At 38.8% G+C, this 17,496-nt stretch overlaps 2 protein-coding genes across 5 annotated transcripts in view; one reads left to right on the top strand and one right to left on the bottom strand.

Moving 5' to 3' along the window:
- Positions 1 to 872: 872 nt before the first annotated feature.
- On the bottom strand, positions 873 to 7,072 carry LOC107672265 (protein FAM192A-like). Of its 4 annotated transcripts, XM_016465386.1 has the most exons (10): positions 7,013 to 7,072; positions 6,042 to 6,107; positions 5,830 to 5,952; positions 5,610 to 5,708; positions 4,952 to 5,073; positions 2,873 to 3,006; positions 2,671 to 2,744; positions 1,556 to 1,708; positions 1,384 to 1,443; positions 873 to 1,223 (listed from the first exon to the last, which is right to left on the bottom strand). In XM_016465386.1, exons 3-9 carry the CDS (start codon positions 5,942 to 5,944, stop codon positions 1,400 to 1,402), a joined length of 741 nt encoding a protein of 246 aa, XP_016320872.1. In that variant the 5' UTR covers positions 5,945 to 5,952; positions 6,042 to 6,107; positions 7,013 to 7,072; the 3' UTR covers positions 873 to 1,223; positions 1,384 to 1,399. The 4 variants fall into 4 exon arrangements, with proteins under 4 accessions (XP_016320872.1, XP_016320875.1, XP_016320874.1 ...); XM_016465389.1 differs by lacking the exon at positions 5,610 to 5,708; XM_016465388.1 differs by lacking the exon at positions 1,384 to 1,443.
- Positions 7,073 to 8,164: 1,092 nt separating this feature from the next.
- Positions 8,165 to 17,496, top strand: part of LOC107672266 (RING finger and SPRY domain-containing protein 1-like) — a 17,366-nt gene continuing 8,034 nt past the window's right edge. The window contains exons 1-6 of the mRNA XM_016465390.1: positions 8,165 to 8,473; positions 9,717 to 10,003; positions 10,145 to 10,375; positions 12,216 to 12,268; positions 14,765 to 14,877; positions 15,660 to 15,786. Of these exons, the coding sequence (XP_016320876.1) occupies positions 9,867 to 10,003; positions 10,145 to 10,375; positions 12,216 to 12,268; positions 14,765 to 14,877; positions 15,660 to 15,786 (661 nt within the window). The 5' untranslated portion in view covers positions 8,165 to 8,473; positions 9,717 to 9,866. The remainder of the gene's footprint in view (positions 8,474 to 9,716; positions 10,004 to 10,144; positions 10,376 to 12,215; positions 12,269 to 14,764; positions 14,878 to 15,659; positions 15,787 to 17,496) is intronic.

Below are 17,496 nucleotides of genomic sequence, written 5' to 3' on the forward strand. Positions count from 1 at the left end.
AATCTAAAGGCAACAGCCATTTGCGTGTCTGTCACAAAATATGTAACTGTCACAAAATATGTAACAGTATTCGGCTGAATGTAACTTTATACTACCATTTTGTGTGTTTTAAAAGAAGTGAACGCTAAAGAGTACTTCATGTAGTGATTTGTATTTAGTGATAATTGTGTGGTACCATGGTCAAGGTGGTGTTTTTTGAATAAAATCCAGTTTTGGAATAAAACAGCTTGATTCATATGAACTATATTTTCAATTTCTATAAACTGCATGAAAATGTTGCATAGTTGCAAAATATAATCATTTCTGTTTTGAAGATTATTGAAAGTCTTGTGGTTTTAGAATGACATGAGAATGAATAAACAATGATAGAAATTTCATTTTTGGTTTTCCTACTAACCAGTAGCCAAATAGCAATTTAGGCATTATTTTAGGTTACTGCCGCCATTTGAATATCTTAGTCAACACAATAAACAAATTAAACAATTCTGATTAACATAATTATAAAAAAATGTTATACATTCACAAATAAAACAATGCTAAATTTAAGAAGAATTATGACTGAAACCCACAGATGCTTTTGAGGGTCAAAATTAACCTTCAGCCTCAAAAAGCCTGCCAGCGTTTCAAGAGGGGAGTAATTTTACACAATTAACTACAAAATTATTCAAGCCTGGCTCCATTCTCATGGAAGTTTTTCATATTTTTTTCCCCTCACTTAATATTTAAAAAAAAAAAAACACTGAAAAATTAATTTTTTCCTGACTGAATATTCAGTTTCACTCAGAAACTTGCATTACAGAACTATAATGGGTTGCAAATGCTGTTTTACATTGATAGGAAATGATAAAAGAAAGAAGAAGCACAAATTCATGAGAAACACCTTTATTTTCCATTCTGTCATCACTGGTTATTTTCCAGTGAACATGACTATCCTTATACGACATTAACATTCCAGCATTCAGCAGCACTGCAGCATTTTGTCTTAAAAAATAAACGTCAAACAAACAAATGAAGAACTCGAGGCATCTAAACTTGAAAGAAGCCCATAATATCTGCTTTGTCCTGTGATGATGGTGTCTGAGATTTGGACTAAATGATTCATGTCTTCTTGATCCACAGCTGTCAGTCAGTCAGTGTCCCCTTGGCCACTAGAGCTCTGCAGAAACCGCAAGGGTGGGTAGATGGGAAGGTGCGTCACCAGGTTAAGCTGCCAGGGGTTTATACTGTATGGAACGTAATATGAGGAGGATGGGGGAAGTGTCATGTTTTGAGAGCACAAGACATCAACAACCACAATAGAAGTTAACATTACAGCCTTTAATAAACATCAAGCAAGTAACCAAACAGATTTATCCAAAAGTGAAACACTGAAATAACGGATACCTAGTGTTAAATCGTTTTAGGTAGTGCACCGCTGAGAAGGCGAGGGGGCGGCACCCAAGCCTTGGGCAGCACAGGTGAGGGAGAGAGTGATAGTGAGTGAGTGTGATCTGTCAGTGTGTCTATCTGAAGAGCCTGTGGCGCTATATAGGAGAGCCAATCTTGTCCACGCTACCTTCGCTGTCGCTGCTGGACTCAGAGTCGCTGCTGCCCGAGTAAGCGCCGAGCCCTGGCAGGATGCCCACGCATACAGCGGCGGAGGGCAGGTGGAGGATGCCTGAGCGAGTCACGCCCGCGCCTGGGGATTTGGGCTCGACTGCCTCCTGATCTGAGAACACAAAACAATACATGCACATAGAGCGCACGCAGTCTCTGATGCATTTCACATCTAACACGGCAGGTTAATATTGAAAGGTGATGCAATTTCTCCTGATTTCTAATGGTAAATATTATACTACTTTTACATTTCATCTAGTTAGGTATAGGAATATGCCATGTTAAAATAGAATTTTACTTGTCGGTTGTAAAAACAAAAAAAAGTGTCGATGAGTGAACTTACAATGAATTTCTATGGGGAAACCATTGTACACTGCTGTTCAAAAGTGTGGGGTCAGTAAGACTTGTTTTAGCATTTATGAAAGCGGTCTCTTATGCTCAATAATTCAAAATACAGTAAAAACAGTAATATTGTGAAATATTGTTACAATTTAAAATGACTTTTTTATTTTAATAATTTATTATTTTGATGGCAAAGCTGAATTTGCAGCAGTCATTATTCCAGTCTTTAGTGTCACATGATTCTTCAGAAATCATACTAATATACTGATCTACACATTTCTTATTATTATTATCATTTTTGAAAGCAGTTATGCTGCTTAATATTTTTGTGAAAACGATCATACATTTCTCTCCAGGATTCTTTAATAAATTGCAATTTAAAAGAATATTGTAGATTTTTTTTTTTGTTACAATGTAAAAGACTTTACTGTGACTTTTGATCAATTTAATGCATCCTTACTAAATAAAAGTATTAATTTCTTAAAAATTACAGACCACAAACTAGTGTAGTGTACATATGGTGTTTTTTTACAGACTCCTAAAAACATTTTTAAAAATTAGTTTCACGCTGGGATTCTTATGAACACTTCCCCACCTTTTTATCAACTATAATCGGATACATTTTAAAAGCAATTAAAACAGTATGGCAAATAATTACAGATCTAATAATGATCTGAAAATCACTTTACATAATTACATTATGTAAAGCCAGCATTATACTACATTGCTCACCTGTCTGACTGCCATTGCCGGCTACAGACTCCTCTGCTTTCTGCTTTTTACTCCCCTCTGAGGACTGAGACGAGCTATACAAAGACAAAAATGAATCACAAATAATTATACATGAAGATTATTAGGCCTCATATTTCCATAGGTTTAAATACAGTATAATCATTTAAATGAACACACTGAGGTGAGTTTGTCCTTTTCGTACCTGTGTCGTTTGACTGCCCCAGCCAGCAGGTGGGCCTGAGACAGGTGACTGGTCCTGTTCTCTGAGGGTTTGGGTCCTGCCTTTTTCTCCGTCTCCTTCTGGCTCTCATTGTTCGCCAGCTTCTGCAGAGCACTGTGAGGTTCATCGGTTAAGGAGAAATCACTGACCTACAATTAAACCATGAGAAAACTTCTCAGCAACACATGACAACCTACTTTCTGGCACTGCTGTTGTGGTAAGCCACAAGACAAATTCAGTTTTTCTTTTTATACTGAATCTTTCTCATAAACATAAAATAACGTCTGGGAGGACATATATGACCTCAAACTTAAACAGCATGCAAACAGAACTAAACCCATAGAAAGACGAGGAAGCTCAGATAAAGAGGGCAACCGCTCCTAAAAATCAAAGTCACCACAGAAATCAAACCTACTTCCTTGCGCTCACAGATGGCCTAAAAAGGCGACACACTTACAGGTAAGGCAATTTGGTGCCTCCACGAGAGGCAAATTCAGTACAATTAGGGCACATTACTGTATTATGCTGCAGATCATGGCTTTCAGCAGTGCTTTTAGATGCAGTTATCAAGCCCTGAGAAAGGTTTCAGTTGCCACGACAACGCATCCTCCAACCTTCTATCTACAGCATAGTCTATGATCTACAGTCATACCTGATTGGCAGAAGAGAAAGGCCACTGCTGATTATGTCTGTGGTTCCATGATGAAAAATCAATTTTATGATATAGATCAAAGCACAGCTTTGTATGTGTGTGTATGTGTGTGTATACACAAGACACACAATGATACTAATACAAAACATGATTCAATTCATCGAAGGATTCATAAGACTAATTCAATCAATCTTTTTGAACTATTTATTCAGAGAAAGAGCTCAAAAGAGTCGTTTGTTCGGGAATCGTTTTATGTAGTGCTGTATGTTTGCGTGCACCCCGAGAGGACAACTCGTCATTTTGGGCTACATCGCATCACATTCAACACAGACTGCAAACTCACAATAACAACTCAGGTAAAGAACGTTTTTTTTTTTCCTTTTTTCTTTTTCCTGTTGCGCTGGAGATTCGCTGCCGCATTCCACTGCTGAACGTGGGAAACGAGAAACAACGCGTTCTGAAGGTGAGTTCTCCGTGGTAAGAAGAACGATTTTTAGAACTTTTTTTCCAGCCACTGAACGATAAAAACATTGATAGCCAATCAGAATCCACCCGGATGTAAAGAGCTCGAGAATTTAAAGCTGCGGACGACACTACTAATAAACTTTATCGTGTGTTGGTATGGAGTTTATTATAGTTACCCACCGTTCCTGGTGTGAACGGGCCTTAACGCCACACTTCGGTACTTTTTCAGCTTTTTTAATACGCCTTGTCAAGTTAAAGAATTACAAGTTCAACCTGGCCTTCTTTTATATTATAAATACATAAAAATAAATACATTCCTTATTAATTTGAACAGTATTTATATTGTATATAACTAATTTACGTGAAAGGTTTTCCTTGACAGGGTATCATTAGAGTCCAAAAATGTCCAGCTGCAAAATAAAGTAAACTGCTTGAAACTCTACGCATTCAGACTAACTTTTCTAAAACCTCTATGCCAGGGGTGTCAAACTCAATTCCTGAAGGGCCGGAGCCCTGCAGAGTTTAGATTCAACCCTAATTAAACACACCTGATCCAACTAATCAAGTCCTTCAAGCTTATTTGAAAACTATATAGTATGTGTGTTGGAGCAGGGCTGGTACAAAACTCTGCAGAGCTCCCTGTTTGACACCCCTGCTCTAAGCCATTTGCCAAGCTTGCATGAATTTCTGTCGGAGCAGCGCTGGATCGTCAGTGTATTGGGTTCCTCTTGGGGCTGTCTTGTTTGAGAACATGTACACTAACAAGGTATAAGAACTCTACTTTACTTTTCACCAGCCATCACTACGCTTGACAGCTGAAGCTTCCACCACCAGCTTAACGAAGGTGAAAGTGGAGACAGACTCAGGCGGGAAGCAAAACTCCCTGTCAATTTTTAAGAGCCATGACAGTAATATTGTGTGCGCTTTAAGGTGTAAAAGGATATCCTGTATTCTTTTATCTCCTGAGCTTCCTCGTCCCGTCTGTGTTTCTCTATTAGAGACTGCTGCCGTGAGACCTCGTCAAGAAAGCTGGTCTCATCTTCATCCAGGCCTTTAACCATGTTCTCTGTGAAGGAACACGACAACAGAATTAGGAAGTCTCCATTAGTGGTTCTTTTTGAGGACACTCAAAAATCACTCAAGCATCATGAAAATATATATTTTTTTTTTCAATCAGAACTGGTTCTTCAACCACTAATGTCTGAATATGACCACCATGCTTGCAGAGCAAGAGATGTGGCCCTTGGAATCAACGGCAATAGGAGCAGCAATGGTCGCTAGGGAGACCGAGAGTGGGTTTGTCACCACGGATACGGAGAAGAAGCCGAGATGCTAAGATCATGCCAGTCTCCCATCAGCACCCGCAAGAACAGACCTGCTCTTGATCTCCACCACTCCCATCTGTTCACACTCCTAGACACCCACCGACAAGCTCAAACACACACCAACGCATGTTTTTGTGCAAACTGTGACGGATAAACCCCAAAATGAGGTCACGTATTGATGGGAGAGGCAAGCCCCCTGAGACTGTGTGATGTGTGTCATCTGTTTTTGATAAAAATAAAGGAATGAATATGGGAGGAAAGCAGCATGATGGCTTACTGAATTTGAACTGCTCCTCATATTCTTCCTGTTTCTTGTCTTTCTGCTCTTGTAGCCTCTCGTACAGAGATCGGGGGTCATACTCCTCCTCGGGGGCCTCTGTGATTGAGTGCGAATGAACACAACCAAAATTTGTCAAATGCATCGGGGGAGAACTAATGTCTGTCATTAAGCCTGCTGTTAATTTGTGTGATTGATGCAGACAAAGTGAAAGTCTCACCCTCCGGGTCATCTGGCTTGTGGACCTTCTCCCATTCCTCCTGCCTTTTTTTCCTAATCTCGTCTAATTCAGACTCTGACACAAACTTTCGGCTGAGGTTCACACCATCTGCCATGGCAGAACCTACACAACACATGCATATTTTTAATGTTATTAAGTGGTGATCACCACATATATATATACAAAAATATATTTAACCCATTAAAACTTACCTAGATGCTGTTTATTTAATCAGGATAAACACTTTAGGTAGTTAATGAAGTCATCTGCAATCTATTCTGTTCAGAGATAGAGAATAAAAACTTGTGATAATTGAAAAACCATTTCACCTAGCATTCGAGCAGAACTAATTACATTAGATGAACGCTGACTCATAAAGAACAATGCCTTTTCAAAGAGAAATACACATGCATCTAACTATTAATTTTAAATGTGAAGCACAATATAAATTAAATTCCAAGTCCAGAGATATATAATAGATACAGCAGATAATTTGTCTAAGCAATGTTGACAGATTTGGTAAGAAAAGGTAAACACTGCCCCCTCGTGCTGGATTTAAACGGTGAAAGCAATAGATCCCAGATACAAACTCACTTATTTCCTTGCTTATAGCTATTTAAACGGCAGATTTATTGAAAGCAAACAAATATTTCAAAGTATTTAGCACACATAAAGCATCTACTCCATATAAATGGTGCTAAAAACACCCTGAGATGGCAAAATATATTAATACAAAATCTATCTAGCTCAAACCATAGTTTATCAACACTTTCACTGTCAGTGTGGATGATAAAAAACCTATACCATCAAGTAGTATTGTGATAAAAAAAAAATCATCAAAACAAAAATAAAGACGTATAATGCAATAAGGGTGAGAAAGGCTAGAGACTCGGTACGGTTCTTTTATTTTGAATATATGCAAGAAACACTGCGATACTACTCTGCAACAGACAGCAAGGCAGCTTCAGTGCCTTGATATTGATCTAAAATAGAGCGTGCAAGGCTTTGATTCGCACTCACTGGATCAGAAATCAGCGGTATTTATACAGCGATTGGTTTAATACACATTATATAATCTTAAAGTCGGTTTGTTTTTATATGTCAGACAAATAATGATCGAAGTGAAAAAAAGAGACGAGGGATAAATAATTATTTCAAGAAGGTAATGCGCTCAGATATTTACCTAATCCGGTTTTGTGTCCCTGTAAAAGGATCCCCTCAGCAACAAGCTGCTAAAGACGTAGTTCCTACGCACAAACTACTGACTCATGGGAAATGTTGTTTTCATGGGCAGGTTTTTTTTTTTCTTCAAAAGTGCAATTCGTTTCTTTACGGGTAAATAATCAAATGCACGTTCAGATTAGCTGTTAATTTTATGTAATTTCAATGTTCTGTCAGTTACGTAAGCCAGTTAGTTGTTTAATCTTGTTTTGTCTTTCCAGTTAAGTAATACAGTTAAGAAAAGCAAAGGGATTTGTGCTTGTAGATTTTTGGAGCATTTCTTTGTGGTGAACCCGCTTGTATGAATAAGTTATTAGAGTTGCAACATATCTGAATTTCCTCACGTTTAGATTTTTATCTCTAAAATAAACTACTTAGACAACACACACACACACACACACGAAAGCAAAAAGTCTGACAAATATAGTATTTATCACTTGTATATTTGGAATTTGTGTACACAGCCCCCTCTTCAGCAGAATTTGGTTTGTTTTACTGGTTGCTGGGAGGGGTTGGGTCCAGCATCATGTGCTAGACAGAAATATGCGACAACGAATCATTATTTTGAATCACATATTTTTTAATGAACCGACTGAACCGGTTCACAAAAACGGATTGAATGATTGATCATGAATAGGACTGAGTTGGTCGGAACGGATCGGCTGTTTTGGGCACGAGTGAGCCGAGAGAATCGAAAAGCGATAAGTTAGTAAGCTAATTTAATAACATAATTGTTTATCAACATACCAACGTGGTATTAATACACAGCATTTTATCAAAATTTGAAAAAAACATTTTCAGCGAATTGATGCGAATGAATTAATAGTATTGTTTACAGTTTATATTTAGTTTCTAAAAACAAACTGAACTTGGACGCAACAAATTTGCCTACAATAGACTCCGTTATTAATCAAACATAATGGGAAGACGTGCTAAACAGCAATATGTGCATACAACTGGCTTTCTTGGAACGTTTTTAGATTTCAACGTATGTACTGTAAGGGATGAGACGGACCGCGTGATGACGGAATTACGTTCTGACGTAAAGGAACAGCTGAATCATTTGTTGAACCGGTTCTTTGAAATGAGTTGTTCAAAAGAACCGTTTCGCGGAAATGAGTCGGACTTCCCATCACTAACACCTCACAGAGCTCTCATTGATCTCCAGCTATCTCACACTGATTCCAGGCAGTTTTTATGGTTTCACTTCTCAGTCAGCCGTTTACTTTCGTTGTCAAACACCAGCTGGATCAGCCTTTCTGCGTGGATCGGCAAAATGTTGATTGTTGAAGTGGTTGTTGTGCGTGAGAGAACGAATCATATCGCTGAGAAGTAAAGCACACACACACTTCCCGTGTAGTCTTTTGTGTTCGGCCTACGGATCAGTGCTGTTTCATTTACCGAAAATCCTCCGCTTTACCGGGTGAGTAAATACTTGTCTCTGGGTTATCCACATTATTTAACGATGAAAGACCTGCTAGTGTATGTGCCAATTTAAAGAAAGGCTTTAAACTAACGCTTTGTTCATCTCTTTGGAGGTGTGGCTAGTTATATGGTTGCTAACGTTAGTTTCTGACATTATAAAAAAGGCTGTGTTAAAAGACCTAACGTTAGTAAGCTACTTATCTAGACAACATTACCGGAATTATATTCACGTCAGCAGCATTTGTAGGCATAGGCCCGTTCGGCGTTTTTAAGTATCAAGAAATTGGATAAGGAGACAGACAAAATGACAGCCTGAATCACCGTTCACTTTCATTATGAGCATTCATGAATTCAAAGTATATGGTGGCTGACGTTGTCAGTCTCCAACCATCTACTTAGCATCTCCCTCTTGTTTCATGGGAAAAAAATAGTTATAAAGTTTTAAATCTCAATGACAGACTTTTCATTTACAGATGAACTAGCCCTTTAAATGCTGCCTACGTAGGCAGCTCACCATGGGTTGAGACACAGCCATAGACTCAAGTTTATTGACGTTAATGTACTGAAATGACAGCTTGCTGTTTATAAGCTTTCATCGGCTTTGTAAATGTCAGTGATTGTGTTAAGTGTACACTGGCCAGTGTTCATTCATGTGTGTGTGAGTGGGTTGTTGTGTTTTAAATGGGGTTTTTGTAAAGTTGTTTGGTTTGCTAGCTGTTAGTTAGCCACTGCTAATACTGACAACTGCTGTAATCGCATATCCTAGCAAGGATATTTGTATAGCTTATGTAACGTTACTTAAATACGAACTGCCTGTTGTTTTTATGTAGTTATTCTACATTATTTTTTAACTGAATTGATATTTAGGTTAATATCAAATTAGTCAGGTTAGTTTTTTTATATTAACTGTGGTAATTGTACTATACTGGCTACTTAGAAACTTTATGCCTTAAAGCAAAACATTGTTCAGGAGACAAGCCCTGGATATTATTGTAACTAATAATATCAGCAATAAACATTTAAATCAATATAATATAATATTAATAAGTAACATTAATATATTACATATGTTGTTATATGAGATCAGTGACTAATATCACTGTTTAAGTGTTTTACTTTAACAAGCTACATGAAAGAATATATTAGTGGTTCCTTTGAGCATTTTATTTGCCATGTGCATGTTTCGCATTGTCATGTTTTCTGTCCACACTGATAATAATTTGATGTGTATTGTTTTTCAGGAGTGAAAACCTCCCAGGCTGTAGGATGTGTGTTGACTGCACTATTAGCTTTGCTCGTCTGCATCTGGCTCCTGATGGTCTGCAGTAGCACAATGACCGACACGTCTACCCGACCCGTACCGAGACACCTTCTAAAGTCCTTCCAATGATATGATAGTAGCCACCTGGATTGTATTCTTTGCCAGCAGGAGCCTCGTGCGGGTTCTGCGACTCACCGTAGAACAGCTGCAGTCAGTGCAGTTTTGGCCCAGCCTCTCGTCCGGCAGAGCCATGGGGAACAGCGGCGTGTGCAGAGAGGACAGTGATGTGGAGGAGGGATCAGCCCCTCGCAGGCAGCTCAGGCGAGTGGATAACTCTGTGTCTGATCCCCCAGAGGCCAGAGGCAGCCGGCCCAGGGACCCGGTTCGCGGCAGAGCCATGGGGAACAGCTGCGTGTGCAGAGAGGACAGTGATGTGGAGGAGGGATCAGCCCCTCGCAGGCAGCTCAGGCGAGTGGAAAACTCTGTGTCTGATCCCCCAGAGGCCAGAGGCAGCCGGCCCAGGGACCCGGTTCGACCACCCCGGCGAGGTCGAGGACCGCACGAGCCACGTCGGAAAAAACAAAACGTGGACAGTTTGGTACTGGACACACTGGCTGTCATCAGGACTCTTGTTGACAAGTGAGTGAACATTTAATGACAAGAGGATCTGCAGAGATTTGTCATTAAATCTGTGTAGGAATGAATCATGCACGTCATATCAATTTCAGTTCCCGGTTCACTCGCGCGTCAGCAATAACATCTCTCCATCTTTGGCTAAAAGCATTGGCTTGCTGTTGAACATCCATTTGCATTGTGGGTTGTTTTCCAGTATTATTGTCTACCACAGCAATGCCACACAGTCTGCAAGAGCTTTCACATTTGAAATAAAGCAGCTTTAAATGTGCAGAGCTTATGGAGAAGCCCGGCACAGCTCTGTAATGAGCATGCCAGTATTTATTTATTTATTCATTCGTTCGCACAGCACCACATTTAATCTTAATGTATTGCCCAAGACAGCAGCTTGAGGTAACAGAGAGAGCTTCATGTTTCTTTTAACATTTTGGCTGGATATCAGAGTCGCCAGTCACTCTTCCTCTTTGTTACATGTTCTTACACCTTCCCACACAGCCGGCCTACTGCTATCTAATGATGTTCACTTTAGACGAGAAGTTGTTCTATGTGTACATCAGATTTGGTGGCTCTGTACCCACCATCTTATTTGCGAGGCCTGCAGTATTGCCTGAATATTTGAATAGTTTATGGTCACTTTTTGAAGAGAATCACAGATTAAAGAAAAAAAAAACTGCAGCAGCAGCTTCACAAGAAAAGGAAATGTTTTTGTTTTGAAAAATACCTAAAGGGCACAAGGGGGAGTGTCAGCTTTTCTTTTCTTAACTTTTTTTTTCTTTTCTTTTCTTTTCTTTTACAGCTGGAATATATTATGGTTGGTCAACCACATCCTTTGACAGCCGTTTTTATTCTTAAACCTGAAACCCTAGTTTTGATGATATAGCTAAGAAAAAAAAATTATAAATTTGCATGACTTTTCTGGCTCAATATTTATTTTTTATATACTTACTCTGTCAACCAGAGGAAACATTTTATAAATATGTCTGTAATGAGCATATATATCCATAACTTTTTATTGAAAGATTCAGTCTAATAGAATCACAACATGAATCATCTATAATTTACTAACACCCAGTTTCCGTTAATAAAGTTTGAAGACGAGCAATATTGTCTTAATTACCATCCTAGAGCAAATATTTTAGCCAGTATGTGGGACTTTGAGTCAAAAATGTTGAGAACTTTGAATTAGGGGGGTCTGTTCTGTAGAGTGCAGAAAATCTGTGTGTTTCTAACTAGCACATATCCCTGTGTGACCATTACACAACAATCACACAGCAGTCAGACACCCATGGCTGGGGGCATTAGACCTTTCTTACACACGCTCTCTTTCTCTTTTTCGACCACCCTCATAGCTATCTTTTCCTTGGCTTCGTCTGCTGTTTGAAAACATCACCCCTAGTACCCACCAATCACTGATTTATGACTGACAAATGAACCACAACGTTGTCACACCGCAGAATAGAGGCAAATTTATTTTCCCTGCTTAAGTGTCTCTGGTGGTGTTTTGATCGGGCCCGGCTCCCTCTAGGAGCACCTCAAGGGATTTTGCTATCGCTGCTTAGATTTACTGTTGCAGACCCAGCTTGCAAAATGGATGCATACACCCTAAAGCCAAAACAGCCCCAGCGGCAGCGGTGGCGGTGGGAGTCTGCCCTCCAATAGCAATCAGTCATGTTTCACACAATCACCTATTATAGCATTAGGCTTTCATAACTAATGTCTAGAGCAGCCAAGGACTAAATAAGATGCTTACACCCTGGGTATGAGGCACACAGGTAAACATTTTCTCTTATTAGGTTGCTCTACTTCTTTGCCATTAACTATTGTATTTGTTCTTTTTGTGTTTCAGTGACCAAGAGCCACCGTACTCTATGATCACGCTGCATGAGATGGCAGAGACGGGTGAGTGAATGACACGCAAAATGCTGTAGCATTTCCATAAAGGGTTCAAATCTGCTATTGCGCTATATGCCAATACAAGAAAGTTCTAACGCTCTTGTCATCCATGTGTGTCATCCAAGATTGTTCACATGTGGATGGTGGGATTCACAAACTTTCAAATGCTGGCATTCTGATTGGGAGGAATAAAGTTTATGCAGATGCATATACACTTACTCATGTCACTTCTTGTATGGCTTATATGCGATTATCTATATGGATAATGGGATTACCAAATCGCAAAGGCTGTAATTTTATTTAATAGATTTATGCACTGCATGTTTCAGTGAAGTGTGCCATTGTGTTCTTTTACATGTAAACTGCAGCTTGGTTTGCTGTAAATTCTGCACCACTCAAACTCGTATCCATCTACTCTGAGTTTGGCTCACTCGTGACATGAATTTGAGAATATGCAATAAACCTGTTATGAGAAGCACTTATAAAGCAGCTGTTGTCAACAAAAGAGAAGCTTAAGTGCTCCCTGTGGTTTTCTGTTAAAATAAAAGCTTGATGGTTTAACGTTTGAAAATTAATAACTTAGACAACCATAGTCAGCCATGAAGACAGCCATAAATATTAGTATTATAATTTTACAGCTATACTTTAAAATTAAATTATTATTGTTTATTTTTTCTTAAATTTCTCATTTTTTAATTTGAAATTGAAATATTACAACAGTTTCTTAATTTTGTTTAGTATTTGTATTAAGTAATAATATAATAATAAGATTTTTGAATTCATTATTTTATAGTGATATTGAGATTATAATCTCAACATTTTTGGCAAAGTTGTCCATCCCCGCAAATGAGAACAGCAAATCTGATTTTTTTTTTTGTTTCCTTTCTTTTTAAATTAAATTTTAAATTGCAATCACAATTTTTTTTATCATAAAAATGGCAGTTAGATTTTTTTTTTCTCTCTCTCAAATCGTACGGCTCTACCACCTACTGAGGTGATTGGATTGCTATTCATCTCAAATGCATCTTTATGCTTGGTCTTTTCATGAACCAGTGTATGAAGTTTAAAAACCCCTAAAATGCCTGGAGAAAATTGTCTGTTAACATTCCCATTCATCTCAATGCTTGAAATCTCAGACTTGGATGGTGCCATTTTTGCTTCATATAAACTCTGATTTGTTTTTTAATGGATCACCTGATCACCTGAACCTGAGAACGACAACACTGATGGCACAACGAGAATGTGTGCAGTCACAAGCTCTTCAGCTTTATTACTTTCTCCTTGCTCCAGGCGTGTGCATGAGCTGTGACATTCATTGGTGTCTACTTCATCTACTCAAATATAAAGCTCAAAACATTCATTGTTGAGTTTTATTTAGTCAGAATGAGTAGCTACTTTTGAATGTCTGTCAGAAAACAATGTAGTTATTAGCCAAGCAAACCAGCCGAACCTCGACTCTTTGGTTCCAGGCTTGTTTTTTTTCCATCAGGGGAACAAGTGCAGCTTGTTGTGACCCCCTGGCTACTGATTAAATTATTAGGATTTTAATCTAACAGCGGAAGCTGTGGAAGCTCTGTGGGTATTAGTGGCTGCTGCTTTTGAATTTTGGCTCGTGCCTTGCGCTGCCATTGTCATGCCGTCACTCAGTTCTGTTGCAGTGACTGCAACAGAAAGCTGCAGCTTTAAAGTCCCTCAGAGCCTCAAGATGCAGGAACAAACACTGTGTTTGAAAGTGTGTAAAAGCTACACTGCTTTTGCTAGTTTACAAGGGCAGTGCGCTGCTGTTTGTTTACATGCCCTTTTTGCATACAAATTTACCTTCTATCTTTTTAATTAGTCATGGATGTTACCTGCAGTGAATCTAAGTGTACCGTTGTAATGTTGAGGAGATTGTTTGGGTCTGCGTATGGACCAGACTCTAATCAGGGGTCAAAATTGAGCAAGGTCATAATATGCAGGTCGCCAGCCTGCCTCTCTTCTTGTGCCATTGCCAAAGCCTCTGTGACTGATTTTATTTATACATGCATCTGTTGCTCCGAGCTGAGCCTGCATGTTGTGGTTTGAGACTCTGTGGCGTCAGGTGGCTGCTTAGAGCTTCATGCAGGAGTAAACAGGTGGAAACGCTACTCTGGGCTTCAAGATTGACATAGAAACTCCCTGAATAGCATGTGTTTAGTAGATTGTTTTTGTGTCAATTTATGTGCATTTTTGAGTATGTTTTCTGTAAAATAAATGTGTAATTTTAGCAATTTAGTAATCTAATTTGCTCATCATCATCATTATCTTATATATAATGTTGACTTCTTATAGACCATCTGCTCTCGAGATGTTGGCATTAGCAATTGTAAAAACCCATATTGTTCAACCAATCATTTTCAATGTTGTTTGAATGCATTGTCATAATAATGGCTCTGTGTAATAGACATGTCCCATAGACTGGACTTCTGTTTGTTCTTCCCTCAATCCTCTTTTGTCTCTGTCCCTTTTTTTCTCACGCTGTAGATGATGGCTGGTTGGAAGTGGTGCAGTCTTTAATTAGGGTAATTCCTCTAGATGACCCACTAGGACCGGCCGTAATAACCCTCCTATTGGATGAATGCCCTTTGCCTACCAAAGTGAGTTCACATATACATTACCACACAACATTGACTACCAAACTATTTTTCCACCTCTGTTTTTGCTAATGGACAGTAATGCAGCTCTATTTTTTCTAGCACTTTGAAAATGGGACCACAACATTTCCCTGGTACTTGAATTTATGCTGCTTTTGAGTGAAATCCCTCTCGCTTTATTTAATTGATTTCAACAGATGCTTTGTTTTGCACTGAAATGGTTATTTTTTCTATTTTATGTTGATACCAAGATAAAATCTTGGTATAATTTCTGTTATAGTTTATAATTGCGGACAGAATCATGTTTAACTGAGCATTAAGATTCAAGATTAAGGTATTATGATGTTATGCAACTGTTTTTATACTGATGTGAGATTTATTGTTCATTTATGTCCTCTTTTGGTTTGGGTCCATCAAATTCCAAATATAGAAAAAATGTGTTAAATTACATGAAGAATCTTTGTGTATATACATATTGTTATCTTCAAATACTCTACTTAAAGTTTAAAGTCATTGTTTTTTAGTACTTAGAAATTAATAGTTTTATTCAGCAAGGATACAATAAATTGATCAAGTGACAGTAACAACCTTGTAAAAATATATATATTAAGTATGAGTAAAAATATGTTATTGCTTCTGACTCCTTGTTTAAGTTTTGAGGAAGAAAGTGCAGCTAATATTAAGGTGAAGGAGCAGCTGTTCTGTGTGTGGTAGTTTCCGGATTCAGTGCATTATTTTCTGACCCATTACAAATTCAGTCATTGATGAAGAGTTTGTTTTGTAAGGATGCTCTGCAGAAGTTGTCAGACATGTTAAATCTGAGTGCTGCTGTGGCACGTCAGGATGCCCTCATCCCAGCCAAACACCGCAACACCACAGCAGTCCTGGGCTGTCTGGCTGAAAAACTGGCTGGTAAGGGACATGCATACTCAAAAAAAAACACACACTGCATTGACTGAAGCAATGCTGCAAGCTTTTTCCCATTCTGACACTGTCACAGATGTAATAATGATGTCCAGTTATTTGTAAGCGATACATATAATTTTAGGATTTGTGTATATATATATATGTATATGTGTGTATATATACACAGTATATGCATCTTGTTTTACGTCATATTTGCACTAGCCTGTTCCTCTAAAGCTAAAGAGCTGAGTTTGCAGTCTGTGAAGACCTGTCATGACTGAGCATGCTGCAGGCTCCCTCAGAGGCCTGTGATTTGACAGCTCTGCTGAGGCTGCAGCACACAAACACACACACACGCACACTGTTGCGTGTTCTCTCCAGTTCTCTCAGTTTGTAGATATGTGCTTCTGTTTTTAAGGTCAGACACATTAGGGCTGTCAAAAAAAAAAAATCGAATTTAAAATATTCGTCGAATTTAAAATAAAAATCCACATTCGAATGCAAAAACGTTGCATTCGGATTTTAGGTGTGTGTTAAGGAGGCAGCCTTATCAGTGGCGCACAAGATGCGATGACGATGCAGTTGTCGTTGGATTATGTTTTTCTTAGCATATCCAGTTGAAGCCACTAAGATGCGGCGCTGCTGCGTAATTAATGACAAATATTGCGGAAAAAGAGAACATCGATGCAGAGAAGATCTTTTCTTTACGTCAAAACTGAAACCAAGCCATTTACACAGAACGCATATTTCGCGCATTTTCTAGAGGGACATCTATCACCGTTGCACTCGCGTCTCGCATAAAAGAGCCGCATGTTTAGAAAGCCATGTAAAATTAATGCAACTTTCAAAAAACATATCTCGAGACTTTATGGTGGGGTTTTTTCCCCATCCCACTGCAACTCATGTTTTTAAATGGAAAATGTACTCTGTGTGATTGGCTTTCGGCCCTTTGTATTAAACTATGCATACATACATGATGCAGTTTTGTTTATAGTTGTTTAAGGAACTTAATTAATTATAATTGGTTTCTAAACATTATTTTAAACATTATGCACTTTTTTCACAGATAGTCATGTTGTCTTATGCTTTGATTTGCATTAGTAGTATTTTGCTCGATGCGCCCTCTTGTGGCCTCAGGAGAGAAGCCAAAAACTTTTCTTCACCTTAAAGGGGTCATATGATGCTGCTAAAAAGAACATTATTTGGTGTATTTGGTGTAATGAAATGTGTTTATGCAGTTTAAGGTTCAAAAAACACATTATTTTCCATATACTGTACATTATTGTTTCTCCTCTATGCCCCGCCTTTCTGAAATGCGTCGATTTTTACAAAGCTCATCGTTCTGAAAAAGCGAGGTGTGCTGTGATTGGCCAGCTATCCAGTGCGTTGTGATTGGCCGAATGCCTCAAGCGTGTGACGGAAATGTTACGTCCCTTACCATATTGTGATGCCTGCGGCAACCACATGTGACGACCCCGGGCTGGACTCGCTTCGTCCACAGTGAAAGCCGATCCGGCGATCGACAGCGCAAAGTTGAAGTATTTCCTCCGCGACCAGCATGGATCAGCTCTAGGCATGACGAAGCAATATCGTCCTCTTTTGGAAGGCCAAACAAAGTAGTTTCGCTTTCACAACGAAGCAGACAGCGCCTTCATGACATGGCGGCGGCGGCAACAACAATACTACAGCGAGAATAAAAGTTACGCCTTCTTTCTT

This window comes from Sinocyclocheilus anshuiensis, unplaced genomic scaffold (assembly GCF_001515605.1).
Source record: "Sinocyclocheilus anshuiensis isolate Anshui unplaced genomic scaffold, SAMN03320099.WGS_v1.1 scaffold997, whole genome shotgun sequence".
NCBI classification, from domain to species: Eukaryota; Metazoa; Chordata; class Actinopteri; order Cypriniformes; family Cyprinidae; genus Sinocyclocheilus; species Sinocyclocheilus anshuiensis.